Source organism: Dunckerocampus dactyliophorus, chromosome 5, assembly GCF_027744805.1.
Source record: "Dunckerocampus dactyliophorus isolate RoL2022-P2 chromosome 5, RoL_Ddac_1.1, whole genome shotgun sequence".
NCBI classification, from domain to species: Eukaryota; Metazoa; Chordata; class Actinopteri; order Syngnathiformes; family Syngnathidae; genus Dunckerocampus; species Dunckerocampus dactyliophorus.
This window is the reverse complement of record NC_072823.1, coordinates 15,815,797-15,838,991: the sequence shown is the minus strand read 5'-3', so window position 1 is coordinate 15,838,991 and position 23,195 is coordinate 15,815,797. Positions and strand designations below refer to the sequence as shown.

The following is a 23,195-nucleotide window of genomic DNA, read 5'->3' as shown; positions in this document are numbered from 1 at the left end:
TCAGGCACTCTTGTGTTCCCGGGTGGTTTTCACATCACCGACATTCCATTGTCTACTATTTACTCATGATGATATTTTGCCAGTCACCAAAAATGATCCCCTTTCTTCCAAAAGACTCTCAGATCACACTTTAAAACCTCGTGATGGTGCATTCTAGTGATAACATTTTAAAATGGTATACCATTTTAACACCTGCTTGTTGCAAGTGAGTGTGGTCACAAACAGGAAGTAGGCACATGTGAAGTAGATGTCTAGTAAGTCATACATTCACTCACCAGGAAAAATCTGCCATTATAAAGATAATAATGCTAGGTTATATAGTACAGTCATGGAAAACATGATCAGACCCTTGTTTCTTCAGTTTCTTGTTCATTTTAATGCCTGATACAACTAAAGGTACTTTTGTTTGGACAAATATAACAATGACAACAAAAATAGCTCATAAGAGTTAAATTTTTTGGCAGTACAATGCTATAGCTATTCATGTAAGAACTTAAGTGATTTTGGTTATTATCAAGAAAACCATGGAAGTTGCTAGATATCAGCTCTTAAATTAAACTCTTATGAGCTATATTTGTTATCATCATTATATTTGTCCAAACAAATGTTCCTGTAGTTGGACCAGGCATTACAATGGATCAATGAATTGAAGAAACAAGGGTCTCATAGTTTTTTTTCCATGGCTGAATGATGTGTTGTAGTTTACTGTGGTGTACAACTGTACTGCATTATACCGAGAGCTGTTTCTACTATTTTATCATTTCATTTAATCTGTTACCTTTTAAATCAGCTCTTACAGTATGTTGAACCTCCTTGCATTGTGAGTGTGTATGGTTGATGTCAATGTGACAGCTGTCAGCTCACGTGTAATGATGGACTCCAGTGCTTGCATCGATGTCTTAACAACACCACATTACTGCAAGCAGACATTTCACCATCAGGTTCTTGGGAGGTTAATCAATGTGCTAATGAACATGTATCAGCGGCTTATTGGCATTCTGTCACGAGCAATGTGCAGCGGTCAAGCAGGAGAGTGTGTGTGGTCAAGACCAAATGTTAGCTGAAGACATTCCTCCTTGGGGAGAACCATGTATTAGTATGCACTTTCTTGGCTTGTCCATATACAAGGCTTGATAGGGAACGAAAGTAGTAGGTGATAGATAACACCTTATTATATAATAAGTAGGGCTGTCTAATGAATCCGTTTTTAATTAGATTAATTACAGTTTATGAATGAATTAATCATGATTAATCACCATTTGCAGCTATGTCTGAAATATATCCATTCTCACTGTATTTTATAAACATAAAGACAATAGACAGGGCACGATGACATATAAATATTTAACATACTGTATGTATTTCCGGCTCCAAATGAACTGGAAATTCAAAACAAGCTATAATATAATATTATATTTATGATAATATAGTATTTCTCTCTTTGCAATGTCTCTCTGCAAATCCTCTGAACTAAAGTTTAGGCTGGAGTTCCAGGTTTTTAGAACAATTTTGTAATTTTCAAAAGCAGTCCAGTAAGATTAGTAAAACTAGAAGATTACGCACTTTTATCCTAAGAATTGGGCTATCTTAGCCATTACTTTTTTTGTGGAAAGACCGCTTGAATAAACTTTAGTAGTTGGTAGTCACTGATGTCCAGTGGTTTTGATGTTGGGAGTTCGGAGTATCCATGAATGCGTGTAACAGTAGTGTGGTGGATAATGAGGAATTGTTGTTCCAAGGATGCACGGAGAGACTTGTTTGCAAGTTGGAGATAATGGTCTTGGAACTGAGCACTGCTGTTGATGTGTTAAGGTAGGAATACAGTTTAAAAAGAGTGTCAGAGGTGTGGTTTGCCATGATGCGCATGTATTAAATACACAAAAAATGTGTTAATTAGTTAATGAAGTAACTAATAACTAATAATTAGTTACTGCCTTTAACCTGTTACTTTTAACAGCCCTATTAATAAGATAATAAGATGAATTCAGAATAACAAACACTGTTCTTCAGCATTCTTCCTGGCTCATATTAGTAAATGCTGTTAGAGTTCCTTGCTCAATCCTCTCAGTCATTGAACTCCACACACTGATATGCTAAAAGATCACAGAGTTGCACGTATGTGTAAATGTTTAAAATGTCTGTCTCAGTGTTTAGCTACTGTGTGTTCACCTTTGTTCACCTGTGGTAGTTTCCAGGAAGACTGATAGACAAGTCAGTTTGAGAGGCAACCACAGATCGTGGCAACGCTACAGTGAGAGTCTTTTGACTCATCTGGGGAACTCGTGGTGCCGATGCCGTCACGAAAATGAAACGACTGCAGCGTCTTTGACATTGTTTTCAAAAGTTCACCGGGGCGTGAAGATTTATCTCAGGCACGTTTCATTTGATGCTATCAGCCTGTGCATGATATGTTGTTCATTAGACACGATGCAATAAGAGAACTGTGTTGGTACAGTCAGTTAATATGTTTAGTGTCCCTAATGGATCAAAGGGGTCCTAATGAAATATTGTCACGGAAAGATTTATGTCGCAACCCCTCATTTCCATATCGTATATGGTTAGGCATACCTTTATTCAATTATAAGGAGGCAGGAGACGGCATCAAATGAATAAACACATTTCAACTTTAAAAGGGGCATAAATAAATATTCATAATGTCTGTAACAATTGCATTGTTAATGTGCAATTGTCTCCCACTGGAAGCATCATCTTTCTCTTGCAAATATACAGCGATGCAGTCATGTTGTTAATGCCAGACACATCTAAAGAGAATGTGAAATGAGACTCCACAATCTCCAAATTTGAAATATTTATGGTGTAAACAAATATTTTTATTTTCACATCCCCCCCTGTTTTTTTTATTTTCAGATTTAAAATATTGTAGCGTCTGAAAGCGACGTTGTCTTGAGATGATATGAGAAGCAGCTTGTTCAGGGAAATGCCAAATGCAACGTGGTTATTGGCCAAGGCTGGATTGCACTAAAACCAGAATATTGTATCAGAGAGAGGCAGCTGGCTACGAGTCAGAACAGATTATCATATGAGGATGAGCGAAGAGGAGGGGGTGGCGGTGGGAGGTGATGGGGGGTGGGATGGAAAGAGAGAGGAAGCGGCAGAGACAGGGATGGTAAGCAGGGGGCGAGAGCGAGGCGAGGGAATGATAGCAGGAAACTCATCGTCTGGTCGCTCTGGGGTGGTGGGGGATCATCCAAACCCTTTTTGCCACTATCTCCACTTCTTCACCTGTCAAAAATGAATGTGAGAGTTGTGTGTGCGTGCGTGTGTGTGTCTGTGTGTGTGAGAGACGGACGGGGGTGTGTGTGTGTGGGGGGGGGGGGGGGGCATGCAAGTCCTCTGAGAGGTCACGGGAAGAAGCTGTGGCTCCACTCATCTTCTCCCATACTGCTGGCAGACATCTGGCCCCCACACTGATCACTCATATCTACAGACAGGGAGGAGGAGAAAGAAATTACACATCTCATCTTATCCATCTTCTCCTCTATTTTTGCTTGTGATGTCACTTTTTCTCATCTCGCAATTTGTCCCCCTTTTTTCTCCACTTTCTCCTTGACATTGCACTACCAGCAAGAACAAAAGCGTGAACCGGTGGTGTCTGCTAGTTTGACTGCAAAGATAAGAGCACACTTAGATAAGTGTGCTGTGTCTGGCAAAGATGGCCATGCTCGACTGCAATCAGCGGGGAAGGCAGCCATGCTTCCCTGCCTGAGCTCTCAGCGCCCCTACTGGCTGCACGCTGTGCCAATCAAAGGCAAGGGGAGGGGAGGAGGAGAGGGTGGTGGAGACGGGGCAGGGGAGGAGTCAGACCGGAGTGCTGATGTCACAGTCACATGGATTCTGGTGTGGTCATGCTCGGAGGCTGAGAGGCAGAGAGCTGTGCTGGCCAGCTGCTGCTGAGACAGCAGTGGACGGGGCTTTGCGTGTGTGATAGTTGTTCTCTTATGGACTCGAAGCTTAATGATGTATTTTGTGATTTCAGCTATGAAAGGTAAGAAGGAGCGCAGCAACAATGCATGCTTGTGTGGGGACCTTGCAGCCTTGAGTAACAAGTCGGGAAGTACAGCCTTGCTATTCATAGGCTGCCAACTCTTTGCATTTCATTTGCAAGGCATAAGAGAGAGAGTGAGGGAGCAATGCATTAATTCAGAATGCATGCAAATGTTTTAATACTTATGCATGAACATTTTTTTTCATTCATATCGATAAACTGCAATGTGTTAATTTTAAAAAATGCATACAATTATGTCGTACGTATGTTTATCATGCTGCTGCAGGAGTTTCACATCACCATTTATCATCATGATATGCACTTTTTCTTTATTTTATATGTGGTGGGGTGCACAGGGGGGTGTTAAGGGGGTAGCTGGAGGGTGGCAGGGGATCTTCCTTTAGGCACAGTTCTTAATCCTTTAGCTTCAGTCAAGAGGATGTGTCAGTTGTATAGCAGGATGTGTATGGCAGTGTTGAACATGGGTCGCAGACAGGCAACAAGGCCATGGCGCGACTGGTAGACTGTGATTCTTTGGGCTGATAGAGGTGCATGTGTCTGCATGTGCAATAATGGTGGGTGTGTGTACGAGACTGCTCCACTGACCTATTTTTTGGGGGGGGTAGTCGGGGTTTACATGTGTGGCCATGAGACCTGGACTGGGTCCTCCTCCGTCTGTGTGATGTTGATCTTGGATGCCAAATCCCAACTCTTCCACCCCCTCCATTATACAGACATAAAGATGCACACAGTCATTTGCACAAACAGACAGTGAAAGTGCAGTCATACATAGAGTGCAACACGCACTTCTCTCACGCATGCTTGCACACACACGCACACTCGCACGCACACACTCACAGAGTGTATATACGAGCTTCACACATTTGAATACACTCTCATTCTTCTGTGCAGACAAATGTGAGCACTCGTATGCAGACATATGTGCTCACGTGCACACGCAATACAATTGGTTTTGAATAACAAGTCATGGGGGACCAAGAGCTGTCATTTTGCATTAAATGCAAAACTAAATGCACCAAATAAAAATGTGGTTAGGCTTCTGGGGGGGGGGGGGGGGGTGTCTACCTGTCAAATTTACATTTTAGTTGTAGAAGTGTACATCATATTGAATCTCGTGTTTTATACAGTAACAGTAGGCAGCAAATACACATAAAAATATATATACAGGATATACTAGTATATATGACCATTATATATATATGACTACCACATTTGTCATAAATTTGTGTATTCTGACAATAGCAGTACTTGAGATTTAATTCATAAATTGTAGCTTTTTTTGTGCATCAATAATTAATCTTTAATGCGGTACATATGAAAAATGACCTTTAACCCGGTGTCTTTTATATCTCATTTTAAATGGGACATAATGACCGGTGTATGCAACTTTTGCCATATCGGTCAAAAACCATAATTTGTCTTTGTATACTTGAGTTTGATGCCTGCCATTTCTTATTTTAAATTAGTTAATAGTAAAAGTTCCTGATGTAGTGAAGAGTCTTCAGCTTTTCTGCCGCACTATATGAGAGAATGTGGTGACAATTCTTGCACATACACACTTTTGGGCTCCTTTTGTACTTTCTGCTGATGCATGTTTGATTATCATGCATGTTTCTTTTTTTTCCATAAAGTCAAACATAAGAGTGGTGCCGTATGATAAGACACATTTCTGGATGTCTACCCTGCGCTCCCTCAGCCTCCCTTACCCCACCATCGTCTCCCAAGTACCTAATTACCTGTAATAAAAACATCCCTCTCATTACCCCATGCTAATGAGGCAGCCTACTCAGCACAATTAAAATAAAAAACAGTTACATCATTAAAGAAAGTTCTTTGATGTGCTTATTGACAGAAAAGTGTTAAAAAAAAAAAAAGTCCAGAACATGCCGCTAACCCCCTCATAAGAGCAGCTATGTGGTCTATGAGAGGTCTGAGCGCGTGCAGACTGGGCATAAATATGTGATTTAGTGTAAGTGTGTACCAGACTGTAAAAAATGTTCTGAAGGGGGGTTGCAGAGAAGGTAAGGCCAAATATCTTGTGATAGGTGCTGTGGGTTGGCGTTAACAAGGCTGTAAAAGGCTGTAAATATTTGCTGTTGATGTGCGACTCATTGTCTCTCTCCATGCCGTTGCAATGCTGCAGGCCCTCACACATTAAAGCAGAGGTTAACAAGATTGGCTTTTATCCACTTAGGGCCTCAGGACATGGAGAGCCAGAGGAAAAATGGCCACAGATTAAGGTGAAGTCAAATATAGCGCAAGTCACCTGAAAGGATTTAGAATAAAGACACAAGGGATAATTTAAGAAAGTGTTCTTACTCTACAGCTTCCAATTATTTGCATTTAAATTATACAGTCTCTGAAATGGAAGTTCATTAAAAAATGATTTAATTCCTCCACCTCCTCTATGGGTTTAATTGCCATGTTAAACTCAAATTAACAAGATAATATCAGAGCAGAAGACAAACAAAAAATCAGCCTGACAGACAGAGCGTGCGTGCGTGCATGCATCCTCTCTCGTTTGCCTCTCAATCGGCGCAGGAAGTGCAATGGCGTCCCCATGGGTTATTAACGTGTGCGAGGTGTGCCAGTTGGTGGCGTGCACAGCGAGATGTGCACGCCGGCTGCCTGTCTATCTGTTTAATGAGATATTGACTGCCCATTGTGGGCATGGATTTTTGATTTGGCTCTATATGAGAGAAGAGGAGATGGGGACCATCATCACAGTCTTTATTTTATTTTTTTAACTTATTTCATGAACATCATCACTAATAAGCAGTGCTCGTATATTTGCAAATGATGCCAGTTATTTTTAAAGGTTAGATTGCACTTACTGTACATGTGTGACTTTACAAGAAAAACGGTACAGGAATAAGGTATTAAATTAAAAAAAGGCATTTGCAGTTTGGAAATGCAAATTTAGTGATTAAGACTGAAGCCAATGACTGAAATGGCCGCAGGTTCAATTCCCCATGGAGATGGAAAGCTTCCTGGTGTACCAGTGTGTCAAAACTGGTGTGTGCTTGCTGTTGTTGTAACCACTTTTATTGGTTAAATAAAGATGTCAAATGTCATGTGTGGCAATAAATAAAGTCTCAATTGCCCACAATGCAGTGTGTTTTGTAAGAAACACTTTCTGTGCGAATATGTAGATAACTGCATAATTTAATGCAGGGGTGTCCAAAGTGCGGCCCGGGGCCCATTTACAGCCCACTGCTGTTTTTTTATTGGCCCGCTGCACGTTCTAAAAGTATTATTTAACTAGAAAACTAAAAAAAACAACAAAAAATGAAAAATGAACAATAATTTTACAAGAATAATGTCAAAAATATTTAGAGAAAAAGTTGTAATTTTCTGGGAATAACGATGTATTATTAGACCCAAGTTCATACACTTTTTCACCGATATCACAAGGCCGGGATGCAGTTTTTTTCCTGAAATATATACAAGTTCTTCTCATATCTAAATGTGTTGTTTTACAAAGTATCAAAGTAGTTTTCAGTATGTGGCCCCTAGTGGAAAATTTTTGGACGCCCCCAATTTAATGTGTTTGTCCACACAGTTTGCTGCATTTCTGAAGGAGCCACTCTCCAAAATGTGACTTGTCACCAGGGCGCCTGATGGCTGTGTCAGTCGTCTCGTCTTGTCAGTCACACCTTATGGTGCTGACAGATTAGTCCAATCACAGGCCAAGTTAGGTGACACTCTTGTCCCTCGACCAATCAAACAGCGGAGAACAACAAAGCAGCTCCAGATAAGCGTCACAAGATGTAAGATGATTTCTTTGAGTCAGGGATTGTTTGTTCATTTTTCTAACTGCACCAGGCTAGGTTTAGTCATCATCCTTTGTTAAACATTTGAGGTTATTTACACAATATATATTTATGGTCCTTTAAAGATCTTTTTGAAGTGTCTTCCTGTCATGCAGCATTTTAGTGCTGACAGAGCCAGCACTGCTTAGATCATCATGTCACAGTCCTTGGCAGTAAATGTTAACTGTTTTTCTTTACTTTTGTTTAGAGAGAGGTATTGTAAAGTGGACCCTCTATAGCGAAACACAATCTGATCTGTTCTCATTTTGAAAGTTGTTCCCACTGAAAATAATGGAAATAGAACTAATGCTGCTGTCATTATAAAACCAGCATCCATTTTAATGTTCTTAACTCCCGTACAAGTGTAAAAATAAGTTAACCTATGTTAATATAACATTTCAAAACAGTCTTAACTTTAACTGCAAATTTAAAAAAGCTTAACGTGAAGGTAACATTGCCTTTTTGAAAATGCCAAAGAAAAAACAAAACAGCTCTTTATTTGATGCTCGCTGGATTCTCGTGCAATACGCCAGTATCTCCTGTGGTGTCACGGTTAGCTTCGGTCACGTAGATACTTTAAGTAAGTAGAAGGGCTTTAAAAAAGCAAATTTGAACTGTTAAAGTACTATAATAAATTCACAATGTGTGTTCAGTAAGTAGTCATGCATAACAGCATTTACAACCCAAATTTGAGTTCCAAATACAACCAAGCTGAGGATATTCAACTTTAATGCTTGCAGGTGTATCTCATTATATTACAGTGATTTATTTGTAGTTTTTCCCATATACCATACATGCATGCATTACAGTAGAAGAAGATTAATAACAGGGCTAAATCGTTTTTCTTCCCTATTTGCCCTCATAAACCATTCGAGCCTCAGAAGTTTAGACTGTGTAAGGTGCCCCCCCACCCCTCCTTTCTGGGTTTTGTATATATCATTGTGTTTCCCCTCTTTGGGGCCTCAGGAGGGCTGTCCGTTGGTGTTTTTTTGAAGTTGCAACAAAAAGGAAATGGGGAGAAAAAGCCTTATTGATTTTACGTTTTGTCTGAGTTAAACACAAGAGGATATTAAAAACACATAAGGTGTTGAGATTGTAGAGGGAAATGCGGAGAAATTGGAGGTGGAAGGTGAGTAGGAACACCAGACTACATTAATGCACTCGTCCCAAGAGATGACTCAGTCTCCTCGCTCTTATCGTTCACCATTTTGGGTATTTCTTTCACTGTTGCTCCATGAGACCTGTAAGTCCTCAAAGTGTTGACCCGGTTTTCCTTGAAACCCCAAGCTGCTTTCTTGCAATTGTAATCAGATCTTATGCTGAGGACGGGAAAGAAGCGGCACATTGTTTGTGTGTGTTATCGCATCAGTCTCCTCATGTGTCTCACCAGCTGAGGTGTGTTGTGACTGCGCAGTGATAAGTCCCCTTTTATATGGAGTGGTACTGTTCTGTGTGTTCTGGTAAGGTTAATTCTGCATACGTTTGTTTCTGTTAGGTATGCATGCCTTTGATTGCATTTCTATTCAGTGGTGGCTACTCGCAAGGACTTTACGATACAATATGTATCACAATACTTGAGTCACGATATGATGCATTATTGCAATACTGTGATTTTGCTGATTAATGTGATATTGTACGTACAGTAATGAATTATTTTTTACTTAATATTTTTACGGCACTTGCCGTTCACATTGTCCACAGTTTGACAGTTGCCTCAATGATTAGATACAGCTGGTACTACCCGCTGATGGAAAGGGAGGAGTGGGGGCTACCTGGCAGTTTGCCAGAACAGGTACAGCGACAGTGTGCGGAGCGGAAATCTTAATATCTTCTTATATCTTAAAATCTTAATATATTACCCACCCCTAGTTTATTTTGTAAAAAGTCCGAAAATATTTGTCTCAACCCATCCCACTGTCACTGGTGATGTACTACACTGCTGGTGGGGATGTCATACAACTTCATGTCAAAAAATCTCTGCCCAATACTTGCTTTAGCACTCTACCATAGTATTGTAACCTGTACCCCAACAAACAAATGTGGCACTACGAATTAGCACATTTTAGACATTTTACAGTAGAAATGCAACAAAAATGTACTGGACCGAAATGAATCAAGTGGAGACGAGGCTTCTTTGGCACCGACTATCCAACGCTGTCCACTCTCCAGCAGTACTGAAAGGGTAGGCCGAGACATATTGAAGTGTATTGATTGGTCAACAGGCAACATGACACATCACGCCACAACAGGAATGGAATGGGAATATATAGTTTTAAAAAGATCAGAGTGGATTGAAAGCTAGTATACCACTTGGAGGAAATGTGGCTGATCATGAGCTGTCACAAGTTATTTCGGCAGCAATATGGTCATGGCTTGGTGAAGCTGCTGTCCTTGAAACTCTTTCAGTTGTCTGCGCTTTTGTCAAGAAAGACAAAGACTGTACGCGCTGATGACATTGTCAGAAAATGCAGCGAAAGAATGCTGTAGAGTCAGGGCTTGAGGATGGGTCAGGGGTCACGACATACAAAGTCACCCTCCCCCTGCTCCATGGAGATGGACTGTGGCATCTAGGGAGCCTGGCAGGGAGGAATGGATGAAAAATGAGAGGTGCATGGAATTCTGATGAGTTGAGGGAGCGGGCGAAGCTAGAACAAAGGTCGTCGCTACATGCGCTGTGCCACTTTGTTACAAAAGGGGGAGAAGTACGAGGGGCGTTTGATTACAAGTCCCAGAAGAAGCCACTGGGGGTGCTACTTGTGCGACGCCCTCTGATGAACCAATTAGGAATCCTCCTAAGCAGCAGGGGGTGCTCTCCTAACAAAAGACAAACACTCAAAGCGTAAAAGTTGTGACTCTTTCTTTAAGCAAACTTCACTTATCAGCATCTTTGTGTCTCCCAGAAGAGCATGCGCTGGCTGAAGAGTTAAAGCTGGCTCTCAAGGTTAGCGGCACGAGGCGCTCGTCGTACCCAAAACAAAAAGACGCATGAAAGGAACACTGTCATCATGAATAACAAAGAAAAACAGCCTTGCTGGAACAGTCTGTTTAAGATTGATTTTTATGCCCATGCATACATTTGAAATAAAAGAAATGCTGCTTCAGTGCTAATTACCAAGATGAAAGGAGGAGGAATGTGCAAGGCAATGAACTTTGTTTAAAGGCACGGCACATGGCTCATTCAGGGACATAGCGCTTTAATGAAATACGGCCCTGTTTACCAACTTTAAAAGCGTGCATAAAGGATAATTTTTAAAAGTGTTTTCCTGAACTTAATGTTGACGAGAATTCTTCCACCACGTATGAATGTCAACTTTGGGCCAACATTTCTTACAAACAAATCCTTCTGCACACATTGTCCAACGTTTTCTGCATTCACCAGTGATACTTTACTTATAACCTACTTCAGTTAGTCAAGCCAGCAAAGACTATTCTAAAAAGACTCAACAGTAAGGTTGCAGATAGGCTAGCATAAGTCATTGTAACAGTGGAAAAGTAATGGGCTGTGTTATCAAAAATGATTTCCACCATATGTTGTAAGCCAAAGAAGAACAAAGCAGTCGATTTTGGTGAGAAGCTGGATAAAGGTGCAGACATGTATTTTCACCTTTTATGTCACTATGGGACAGTCCGCCCCTTGGAATCATAATGGTACCAGCCATCTGTCTCTCAGTGAACCAGGAACTCGCCTGCTATCTAACAAAAACATATTTTGTTAACAGCTCGGCCTTGGCAGAGTTCTGCGCTCTTCTAAGTCGCATTGTACTTTGATAAGACAATGACTTGTCCTGCAAAATATACAAATAAATGCACAGACATGTTTGTGAATGGGATCCAATGCGTTGGAAACAATGTGGATGTTTCCCAGTAGGGGGCAAAAGGGGTTAACTTGTCTTTGGAGAGATCCTTGACCTATCTGAGATGAGCTCCCCTGCCCCCTCCCTCGTCCCTCCCGCAATGTGGAATATCTGATTGCTGATTATGAGTTTATTCCCCATCGTGCTGAGCCTTTTGCATGTCAGGATCCATCCCTCCCCGGCTGAACTGATTAAGGAGCTGGAGATGATGCTCCAGCTCTCAGCGATTGCTCAAAGACTCTGAGAGGCTGGTAATCTGGAGTGCAGCTGGCAATCACCCACCATCGGCTCTTTTGGGAGGGGTGGTGTTTTTTTGTGTTGTTTTGTTGTTTTCAAGTGTTTTTTTTTTTGGCTTATTGTCTTCGCTCCCCCTGGGCTTTCTTGTTTCTAGAATAAGAGCTTTCTTAGTGCTGAGCACAGGTCCTCGTCAAGAAAGCGAGCCACTCAGCTCAGACTACAGTCCAGCCTCGACAACAAGCGTGTCAGCAAATAGGCCCAGCTCACAGTCTCGGGATGTGCTTATGATCGCTCTCTAAGAGGAGCCTAATTTGGGCAAAAAAAGGGCTTGATGTTAAAAAAAGCCTAGCTCAATTTCAAAGCTCCCTGAATCCAACACACGGGACAAAAGCATCAGTTAAATTGAAGGAAATAGCTACGCAGTCGCTCCAAAAATGTATCCTTATGTAAACTTTTAAGGGCTTATGTGCTGTTAAATGGATTTGTGTCACGGGAAACACATTTTCAAGCAAAAGACGGGCACGCCTGCTTTATTTGCTCCCAGGGATCTGTCGCTTGGTAACAAATCAGCAACTGTCATCTCAAAGTTTTGTTTTGTCAATAGTTGGAGGGGAGAGGAAGACAGCCTTATTCCTAACTGTTTTAATGCCTTTAATGTGTGTCTTGGGGCAGCAGGGGAGTGTGTGCCCAAACAGAGCATTCTCAATTACTATCAATCCTGCACAGGCCTGCACTTAATGGCATCCCACTGTCACCGCACACAGATGCACTGCTAAGGCTTGAATGTTTGCCATTGTAAATGTTTACTATAGCACTGCTCACTTTTTGTACAAACTTTACCATGTTTATGTCAAGACAAACGAGCTGAATCAAATGGCGTCCTTGTTGGCTAACTTAATCCACATTTACCACTCTCAATTTGTATTTTCCAATGTAAATGGCACTAATTAACAGAAGAGGGAGCCCTGGAAACGCATCTGTTCCCTAGTTCCAGTGCGCTACTGTATGCCAGACTGAGTTTTATTTGGATCATGTTCCAGCTTTATGTGTTGATAACAGTACATGAGGTCTCAACACAAGCCAAATCTGGTATCCCGTTCTTCAATTTTGCTCAAGTTACAACATTATTTTTCTCATAAATGCCACATAATTCAAATGCTAGTTTAGAATTTTATTTGAGCGGACCTTATTATTGGAACTTGTTGATGGTTTATGATATAAACATAAACAGAGGATGCCTGGTGAGATAAATTGTTGTGGTCTACAACCTTTCATTGGCTCGAGCATTACAGCCTCTTTGAGGTAGTACTCTGGTAACTGCCGAATGTGACAGTCTAACCACATTGTTTGTGGGGAGGCTATTATTACGGTTACAATCGTCCCTCGTTACATCGCGGTTCCAACATCGTTCCCTCACTCTACTGCGGTTTTCTGAACATTAATTAATTAATAAATGATTGCTGTTTCATGGTTGACTACAGCTACAGCTACAACTTTTATTAGTCAAAACATATGCCTCTTTTTGCCAATTGTACGTGTTGTTGCCCAAATTTACCATTTTCAAGCATAAAAATGGCTAAGTGAACTAAAATACAAATATAGTACAAGCCATCAAGACCAACTTGTGTAGTATTCTATATTGGTCAGTGGGTGTAATTGTTCAGTGAGACCACCACCGAAACACAAGACTTGAACAACTTTTATTGAAGGTTTAAATTATCCCATAACAGGCACAATAACAATAACGTAATAGTAATAATGATAATCATGATAATAACACAGGTTACTGTTGTGGCCATAGCCCACAACAAGCTACAACTCAACTCTGAACGTCCGATGTCACTTCCTGTACAACATTCTGCTCTAACTGTCTTAAAGGCTTATTTTCTCTGATTCTCTGATGACTGTACAGTCATCCCTCGTTTTCTGAATTTCTGTGTAGGAGTCAATATTAATAAATAGAAATGTTCATATTTAGAACAAAGAAAACTTGTTTATGGTGTTTTAAATGCAATTTGTACCATTATTAAAGCCCCGTTGATATGAAATAACAACACTGTAGTCACCTTTACACTGCTATTATTCTTTGTTTCCACCACATCGTTCAACTGTAATGCGCAGGCTACGAGATCATTGCGGGGACACAAGACGGCCATGGATTTAACCATTAGCAAGCTAGCAAGCTAAGTAGTTACCCTTCAATTGATTTACTGTATTCTAAACTTAAGAAAGGGTTTAAAACGGAGAGGGGAAGAAGGACAAAGAAACCAAAAAATTACCACTTCCACACGGAATGGGAGGAGAAATTGTCACTATATAGCTTCGGACATGCCATGGCTGGCTCCATGCAGTGTGACGGTAATTACTGACACCTAGTGGCCAGAACACTACATATACATTTGTCTTTCAATATTTTTTTACTAATAAAACTCCATAGTCAACCACGAAACAGCGATCATTTATTAATTTTTTTTTTTTTTTTAAATGCGATAGAGCAAGGGAGCAATTATTGAACCGCAATATTGTAAGGGACAACTGTATATTATTTGTTTGAGAGTCCATATCTTAAATACTGTATGTTACCGTATTTTCCGGACTATAAGTCTCTCCAGAAAAAAAGTTGCATCAGTCACAAAATGTGTCATGAAGAGGAAAAAAACATATATGTCACACTGGACTTTAAGTCGTATTTATTTAGACATGTGTTATTGTAATTGTTAAGTTACTGATACGTTTTTTCAACTACACAATAGTACACAGAACAGCAGTCTCAACAGGTGTCCGGTATGTTAATTTAACACATAATGGTTATTCAGATAAGAATGAAGAAGTTACCAGTAAGAAAGTTCAGCAAGCTCCTGATCACTGAATCCAAGCGTAGTGTACCCCCTCATGGCTATCGACGGTAATGTTCACTGGTTGGTTCATGTCAGTCAGTAAAATTAACATTTAAAAACATGTTAAATTATACATATATATTGAAATATAAATTGCACCTGACTATAAGTTGCAGGACCAACCAAGCTATGAATAAAAACGTGTGACTTATAATCCGGAAAATATGGTCTATTCATTCTTATTTATTTTCCTAGCACAAGGTAATGTCTTTTCACAGTGCATCTGTGCTGGAGCATTTAGTCGGTGTACTGAATTTAAAGTGAAATGAGAAAAAATGGGGAAAAGCTTCCATAATGAGTTTTCGCCAAATAAAAATGATCAACTACCTAATGAATACCTTGCCCATCTTGGCAGAGAATTACATTAGTGTTTCCCTTTTTTTTTTTTTTTTTTTTGATCTTTTGACACATGTTTACATTGGGCTGCTCTGCTTTGATCACAGCATGCATTTTCCCCCCTTTCTCTTGATGGGGGATTATTCTAATTTATACATTAGGGATTTTTTTTCTTTTCTTTTTTTTTAAATCAGGCCTCAGCTAACTTGAGTAAACACGGTATGCATAGTAGACAAACTGTATTTATTTACGCATCCTCATTAACGAGCCCTGAGGTAATTAATCAGAGGCCGCTGAGTACGAGGAGATGGACACTGTTCAAATAATGAATTCCTCATTTTTTTATTATCCGGTGTGGGGGAAAAAGTATCTGATCAATTCCCCCCTCAGTGGTAAAAGCCTTTTGAAGATTTGCAGTGTCTTCTGAGAGCACATCATTTATACTCTCGTAATGCCACAGACCTTGCATACATGGCTGAAGAGCATTGTTGCCTGGATAATTGCCAGCAATCCCTTCCTAAAAATAGGAACCGTAATAACCTCAATTAAACCCCAAGAAAAGAAAATCCTTTGCTGTTACACAGGGTTTACGGCCTTGGTATTAAAATGAATAATTATAACACAACAGGGGAAGACGAATCATTATATTGTTGTTGGGGTTTTTTGGAAGTGCAACATCTTCATTGAGCTCAAAATCAGTCACAACCACTATAATGTTCAAACGTTAAAGCAATAAAACACTCATTAAAATATGTCTTAACTTTAATGACAAATGAGGAGATTTTTACATTCCTAATTGTCACACAAGTGTAAAAAGAAGTCAACCCAACATAAAATCAATATAACTTTTGAGCTAGCTCGATTTTCATCTAACGTAGTCACAGAACTTCACTGGCTTTTCAAAATACCTTTTTTTTTTTAATTACAGAAAATATTGTATCCCTGTGTGTTTTATTTTGGTACATTTTAAGAACTGCTCAGTTTTTGTTATTAATGCATACAAAAAGGTCTGACGAAAACCAAATCCTACAAATACCAAGCATTTTTTCCTACAAGAAATCCTGTAAATCCAATTAATCCATTACAGACACTTAAAATATTAATCCAAAACACATTTTATGGAGAATAATTATAGTTTTACATGAACAAAACAATGCAAAATAAATCTAAAGGATGAATAAAATTGATAATGCAGGAGTACTTGTTTAATTTAATAGTGTTTCTCACTTTCTTTATCAAATTGCTGGCACTCGCAAAATTCTTTGTCCCCTCGGTGGGTTATTTAGCAGCCATACATAAATAAAAGCATGGAGACAGAGTCACCACAGGATGCTTTGTTTGGACACTCGATTCTGCGGAATGATACGAGAGAGACAGTGTATGTAAACAGGCGCAAAATTGTTGTTGATAATTGAATAAAATGAAAAGTGGGGCATACAAAAACGGATTGTGAAAAAATGTAGTCAATGTAGCAAAATCCACATGGTGTATTTTACTTTAGAAATGCAAAAATTGTTCAGTTTGCTTTTTGAAATGAATCTTATCCATAGGCAACAGATATATTTATTCATATTACTGATGTATGTTGGTAATATAGTTTGATGTCACAATAGTACATCCCCTGAGCGAGCACAAAAGCCTCCAATGATGAAGGGTTTATTTTTAAAACTACAGGAAAGGCTTTCTGTGGATTAATTCCAGTGTATGGCTCCCATTGTGGGAGAAACAAATTGGGCTTTACAGAATTAGTGTGTTTGCTGCATAAATCTCAAATCTATTCCTGAGACATACAATTGTGTTTAATGTGATTGGATGTGTTGCATCTGAGCATGTTGTGTGTGTGTGTGTGTGTTGGAGGTGGGGGGGTGTACAGTCATGATGGCTGGTTGTTTCTTTACTGAGCCAGGCGTGTTGTCTGGATTCAATATGGATGTGCAGGGATGTCTGTGTACTCCAGTGCTGGAGGACTATTTGCCGAAGGTCATTTGAGATCATAGTGTGCCATTAATAATTCCTGAAAGCATCCAACATCTCCATCTGTTGTGCTGCACCAAAAAAAGACAAAGGGTACGTCTGCAGGTTAGTATCAAGCTTATCTCCAGGTTGAGATGCTAAAGGTTAAGATCATCAGGTTATGATACTCATTTATTATCCAATCCAGTTGTGAAAAACTCTCAGGTGTGCACATAAGCCTAGAGTGGGTGTTATGTGTGAGGTTTTTTGGCATTAATGGGCTGAATTGAGTGGACATGTGTCACCTAGCAATTCCCCACCTTCCCTAGCAGGCTAGCAGCCTCTCCACAGGGAAGCAATTACCACCCTCCATCGTGTCTCGTCGGTTAGCTGGACCAGGCGGCGCCGGAGAAGTGATCAAACCCAATTTAAATCCAAGTATTGCATTCCGTACGCGCACAGCTGGGGGAAAAAAATGTTCACCAGTGTGAGCCTGGAATTCCAGTCCCAGTGACAGGCCTGCTGGAGGTTTTGCAGGAGTCCTGCAGGTAGTAAAATGGATGTTTGGCAGGGGTGTGCGCTGCACAGGCTTGGTGGGCGCGCAGTGGGTGAAGGCTGCAAGTGGCTGGCTGAGTGAAAGATGGTGGTGTGTGAGGATCGAGTGTGTACGCAGCTGAGGGTGTGACAGAAAACAGTGAGAGTTGTGCTCCTGCTGCTCTGTCTTCCCTTGCTAACGATTAATTCTCCTCTTTAGCTTCTTTTGCACAAGTCCCAACACCATGCTTCATGTGCTAAAACAGCCATTCTACTGACTTTTGTGACGTGGGCCTTCCCTGGGAAGAACCAGAAGACTTCAGGAGAGAATGCAGCACCTTCAGAACAATCAAACCTGCTTTTCCAAACCCGCAAAGCTAACTTTGTCATTAAAGGCTAAATGAATTAAATATGAGTAACTATGGTAAGAGGGTTTTTGTTTTGCTTTTTACCGACTCGGTTGGTTTTCCACTGTAAAATAGCCCCACGTGAATTTTCAAAAAACACCCATGCATTGAATGCAGGCATGCGAGCAAACATCTAGACTGGAGGAGAAGGAGGGTCAATATACAAATTTTATCCTAGGGAAGACGAAGGGCAAAAGAGTCTTATGATGCAGTGGCATACATGAGCTTGTGTGTTATTATTATTGGTATTGCTAGCCATCGTCAAGTGTAATAAATGTAATAAATGATTCTGTAGTCATGTATATTTTACTTAATATATTTGACCAAAGATAATAGCATAAATATGTCCTTGATTCTTTGTAAATTGTTTAAGTAACTTTGAGACAAAATTGTTTGCGATAAAAATCTGTCTATTTTGATTACATTAAATATATATATACAGTATGGGTTCGACTCTCCGCTTGGGCATCTCTGTGTGGCGTTTGCATGGTCCCCCCCGTGCGTGCATGGGTTTTCTCCGGGTACTCCGGTTTCCTCCCACATTCCAAAAACAAATATGCATGTTAGGTTGATTGCCGACTCTAAATTGTCCATAGGTATGAATGTGAGTGTGAATGGTTGTTTCTCTATATGTGCCCAGCGATTGGCTGGCGACCATTACGGGGTGCACCCCACCTCACGCCCAAAGTCAGCTGGGATAAGCTCCAGCATATCCCCGCGACCCTAATGAAGATAAGCGGCATAGAAAATGGATGGATGGACTTTTATGTAATTTTAAACTAAGAGAATTTTGAATGAATCCAACTCAGTAGAATTAGTCTGTTTTTAATTGACCTCACTTTGCTGTACCCTACTTCCTGTTTCCCATCATGCTTTGCTGGTTTGCTCTGTAATGTTGTTGTAATGTTGTTAACATTACCTGTTTAATGTTATATATGTTATTTATCATTCCACATTTCACATTATGCATTTTTGGATTGACAAATTCCAATACTGAAGAAAATGTAAAAATCCACTGTATATAATGTTTACTCCGTTATATTCAGTTTATTTCTGTTAGTGCTTGATATCTAATTAATATTTTTGGTTAGGTTTTGGTTAATTATTACTGTGCTTTATTTGAATCTACATAATTTAAACATGTAAAGATTTGGTTTGATTCAGATTTACTCAACTTTTAACAGATTTAATTAATAATATTAATAATACTGTTGCCTCAAAATTTAATTTGGTAAGTTATGGTGTATCTTTTTTTACAGTGTGGCACGAGATATAGCAGCTTGTGGTATCTAGTCATTTAAAGGCAAGTAGTTACATTGAAGTGGAAAAGGGCCCACCAGTGACATATTATACCAAAATACCCATAGGGGCCATTTGATTGGACCCTCAAACATAAGAGTAACATAAGAGAAGAGTTTCTCAATCTTTAAACTGTACAGCAGGGGTCACCAACGTTTTTCCTTGTGAGAGCTACTTTTACAAAATGAAAATGGCCAAGAGCTACTCATTTTTGTAACATTTATTTTCAGAGCTTATTTTAAACACAAACAAAGCGAATATGCTTGTTTTGCCAGAACATTAACAAAATGGTGGTGGTGCTGGTGTCCACAACTCACATTGTGTATTTCAGAATGCATTTCTTTCTACTGTTCTTTCATTATTAACTGAAAACCTGAATGAAAAGCAGGCTTGCGGGCACCTCATGGGGTCGTGGGGGGCTACCTGGTGCCCGCGAGCACCACGTTCATGACCCCTGCTGTACAGTGTACCTGAGGAATACCATGTGCTGTAATGCTAATCATTGATTGTTTTCCTTGTTGTAGTTATTGTAGCCTCACCCGCCTTGTGCTCTGCTGATGAAGCACCTGTACGTATGTATGAGTAACAGCCATGTTTGAGCTGGTGTACTGTACTGCAGGGCTGACCAGTGAGTCCGCTTGAATCACCATCACCTCCAAACTGCTAAGGCTGGCCAATTTGAATTTTACATCTCTGCTGACTCATAACCCTGTCAGAACCTTTCTTCTTTATCGTATCGCCGCCTCCGGTGTAGTCTCGACACAAGCGATAGAAATTAACAATTCAGATTAGAAACCCAGTCGCAATTACTGTGATTTTGTCATAGATTTTGTTTAAGCTAAATATTGAAAGATGACTTCGCCCAAAGCCTTTCATTGGAAGTTAATGGTTGAGTCCAAAGAGGCAGGAGAGCGATCAGGAGATGATTCAAGCTGATAAAATGTTAGGCAACAGTGAGCACTCCTTTCCCCTGGACAGTGGTTGAAGATGATAGATAACAAGGAGGAGTGATTGAACAGCGTACAGCCACAGGAAGTCCAACAAAGGGTTGAAGGTTATCTGGACAAATCAGACTCCTGTTTCGATTCATCCTTTCCTCAACCACCAAAGCAGCAAATTACCAGTGCCGACGTCTGCAAGCAGGTCTGGCAAGAGAATGCCTGTGAATTCTAATGCCATGATTAAACTTTCATATCCATCCGGAGGGAAGTGCTGCATATACAAAATAAGCCATCTCGTTTTATTTTTCAGCACTTTAAGTAAGGCTGTCGAGCTGGGCAAACATAACGCTCTTGAGTCGGGCTAAACAGACAAGGCGGTGGGTTGGGGGCTAAGAGATTTGATAGTGAAGTCTCTTTCTTTACATTGGAGCAGAATTACTTTCAACAAGGAACACTTGTTTTCTTCACAAAGACTCTCTTCCATCCGTCATCCACTGGCCCAATTGACACTACAGCTTTGCTCAATGAACTCATCACTACATAGACGACAACACTGTTACACATCATCCCTTTATTTTGGTGTGCTTAAGTTTGAAAGGGCACTGTGCAACACTTTGAATAGTACTCTGAATAGTACTCTGAAACATACTGTGTATCATGGCTGCAACATAGTTCCACTACTAGCATCCTAAATACTTACTTATTACTACTTACTACTACCAAACTACCACTACCACTGCCACTCTACTACTGTTGATACTACGAAAACTACCAAACTACTATTACCTACTAGTAGTATTTTACTAACTATACTACTACTCCTACAATGCACAGAATTTATCGAGGAACATGGTTGAATGTCTTCTCCAAGTCCACAAAACACATGTAGACTTGTTAGGCAAACTCCCATGCACCCTCAAGGACCCTGCTGAGAGTGTAGAGCTGGTTCACAGTTCCATGACAAGGACAAAAACCACACTGTTCCTCCTGAATCCGAGATTCAACTATCCGGCGGATCCTCCTCTCCAGAATAGAACTTTACCAGGGAAGCTGAGGAGTGTGATTCCACGATAGTTGGAAAACACCCTCTGGTTAAAAAGGGGGACCACCACCCCGGTCTACCAATCCAGAGGTACTGCCCCCGATGTCCATGCAATGGTGCAGAGGCATTCGAGGCCTTAAGGAACTCCGGGCGGATCTCATCCACCCCCGGGGCCCTGTCACCGAGGAGCTTTTTGACAACCTCAGCAACCTCAGCGCCAGAGAAAGGAGAGCCCACCGTGGAGTCCACAGGCTCTGCTTCCTCATAGGAAGACATGTCGGTGGGATTGAGGAGGTCTTCAAAGTATTCTTTCCACCGATCCACAACATCCCAAGTCGAGGTCAGCAGCACACCATCCCCACCATACACAGTGTTTACTGTGCACTGCTTCCCCCTCCTGAGATGCCGGATGGTGGTCCAGAATCTCTTTGAAGTCGTCCGGAAGTTGTTCTCCATGGCTTCTCCGAACTCCTCCCATGACCAAGTTAACACACTTGTCACCATCACGTGACCAAAAGTGAGCTTTGATGACAAACCAAAATAATATCAGAATATTTTGACGGACGTGACTCACCCCAGTTGACACCCCAGTTTGTTTTTGTTCTTAATTAAAGTGGAATTTCTACATATTGCTGCTCTAATTGATGAAATGTTATAGCAAGTCGGTGTCAGTGTGGGTCCAAACAGCGATGCTGGCCTGGACTTGGCCATTACATAAGTTGGTCTTATCAGGCTGTACCTCCTGCCGAGCTCCCCCATTCCCGGTGCTCCCTAAACATGGGCCTTCATTAGCAGAGCTAAATATCCTCGTTCTCTGCAATCTCTATCATTTCTTGCCTTAAGGCAATCCGATAATTACCTGTTCTCATTTCCCATCCTTCTGGCCGACAGGAAAGTGTTCTGACTTGCATAAGTTTGCACGGAATATTATCAGAATATTGCACATTTCTCCATCCGCAAGCCTCTGACACAGGAAATATGGAGTCACAGGGGCTATGATTGACAGGTGTCTGGTTTCTGTCTTTCTCCCGCCAGGGTAATTCCTTTGTTCTGGAGTGAGAGCAGGAATTTTAATGGAGGAATAGTCGTGTAATGTGTATAAAAGCTCTGTGGCTTTGTTTAACCTCTGTCTGCCATTATTTCTGAGTGGTATTGTTATGCATTGCTCTTTGTTAACCACCATATAGGTATAAAACAATTTGCAGAAAGTTTTCTGCATAGTAAAAAAAAAAAAAAAACTATTAACATGACTATAGGGAGCCATGAATAGAACAAGTCACTTTGCAGGATTTGAAGAGAGAAACAAGCAAGTATGTTGTATGTAATAACTGGGACAAGAGGTTGATAGGTCAGCGGCGGAGTTTAGAGGCCAGGAATTCCATCCAGATGCTCATAGTCTATTATTAATTCCTATCAGTGATAAAGTCCCCCAGCTGTGGATCAGTGGATGGCTAAGCTTCACCACGAAAGGCGAGAAGCTCCTCTGAGCCTAACCTCTGAGGTTAGTTGAAATCATGATGAGTGACCATTCAAATGATGCAACAGGTTATGGTTAACGGTATTGTGTTTGACTCAATACTTGCTTTAGAGCAAGAATCTTTAAAAGTCGAAGAATTGGGAGTTTAATTCATACAAAATCTTGGAATTCGATCCACCGCCATGCATAATGTAACATGAGTACTTAATATATTGCTACAAACCTTAGCATACCTCACTGGATCTCGGTTTAGTGCATATCAAATGAGTATCTCCGTACATTGTGCTTTTTGGGCCCGTTTTGGAATTTTTTGCAACCCAGGTTTCAAAAGAACGACATAAAAGAAAAGTAACTACTATGTAGTCAGTTGTTGTCAAAG

At 40.6% G+C, this 23,195-nt stretch overlaps 1 protein-coding gene across 3 annotated transcripts in view; it reads left to right on the top strand.

Moving 5' to 3' along the window:
- roraa (RAR-related orphan receptor A, paralog a) overlaps positions 1 to 23,195 on the top strand; it is a 272,215-nt gene that overhangs the window by 205,098 nt on the left and 43,922 nt on the right. The window contains exon 1 of one of the 3 annotated variants that reach the window (XM_054775379.1): positions 3,820 to 4,006. The exons of the other annotated variants lie outside the window; for them this stretch is intronic. Coding sequence (XP_054631354.1) covers positions 3,976 to 4,006 — 31 coding nt within the window. The 5' untranslated portion in view covers positions 3,820 to 3,975. Of the gene's footprint in view, positions 1 to 3,819; positions 4,007 to 23,195 lie in introns of those variants that run through there. 3 annotated transcript variants of the gene reach the window in all.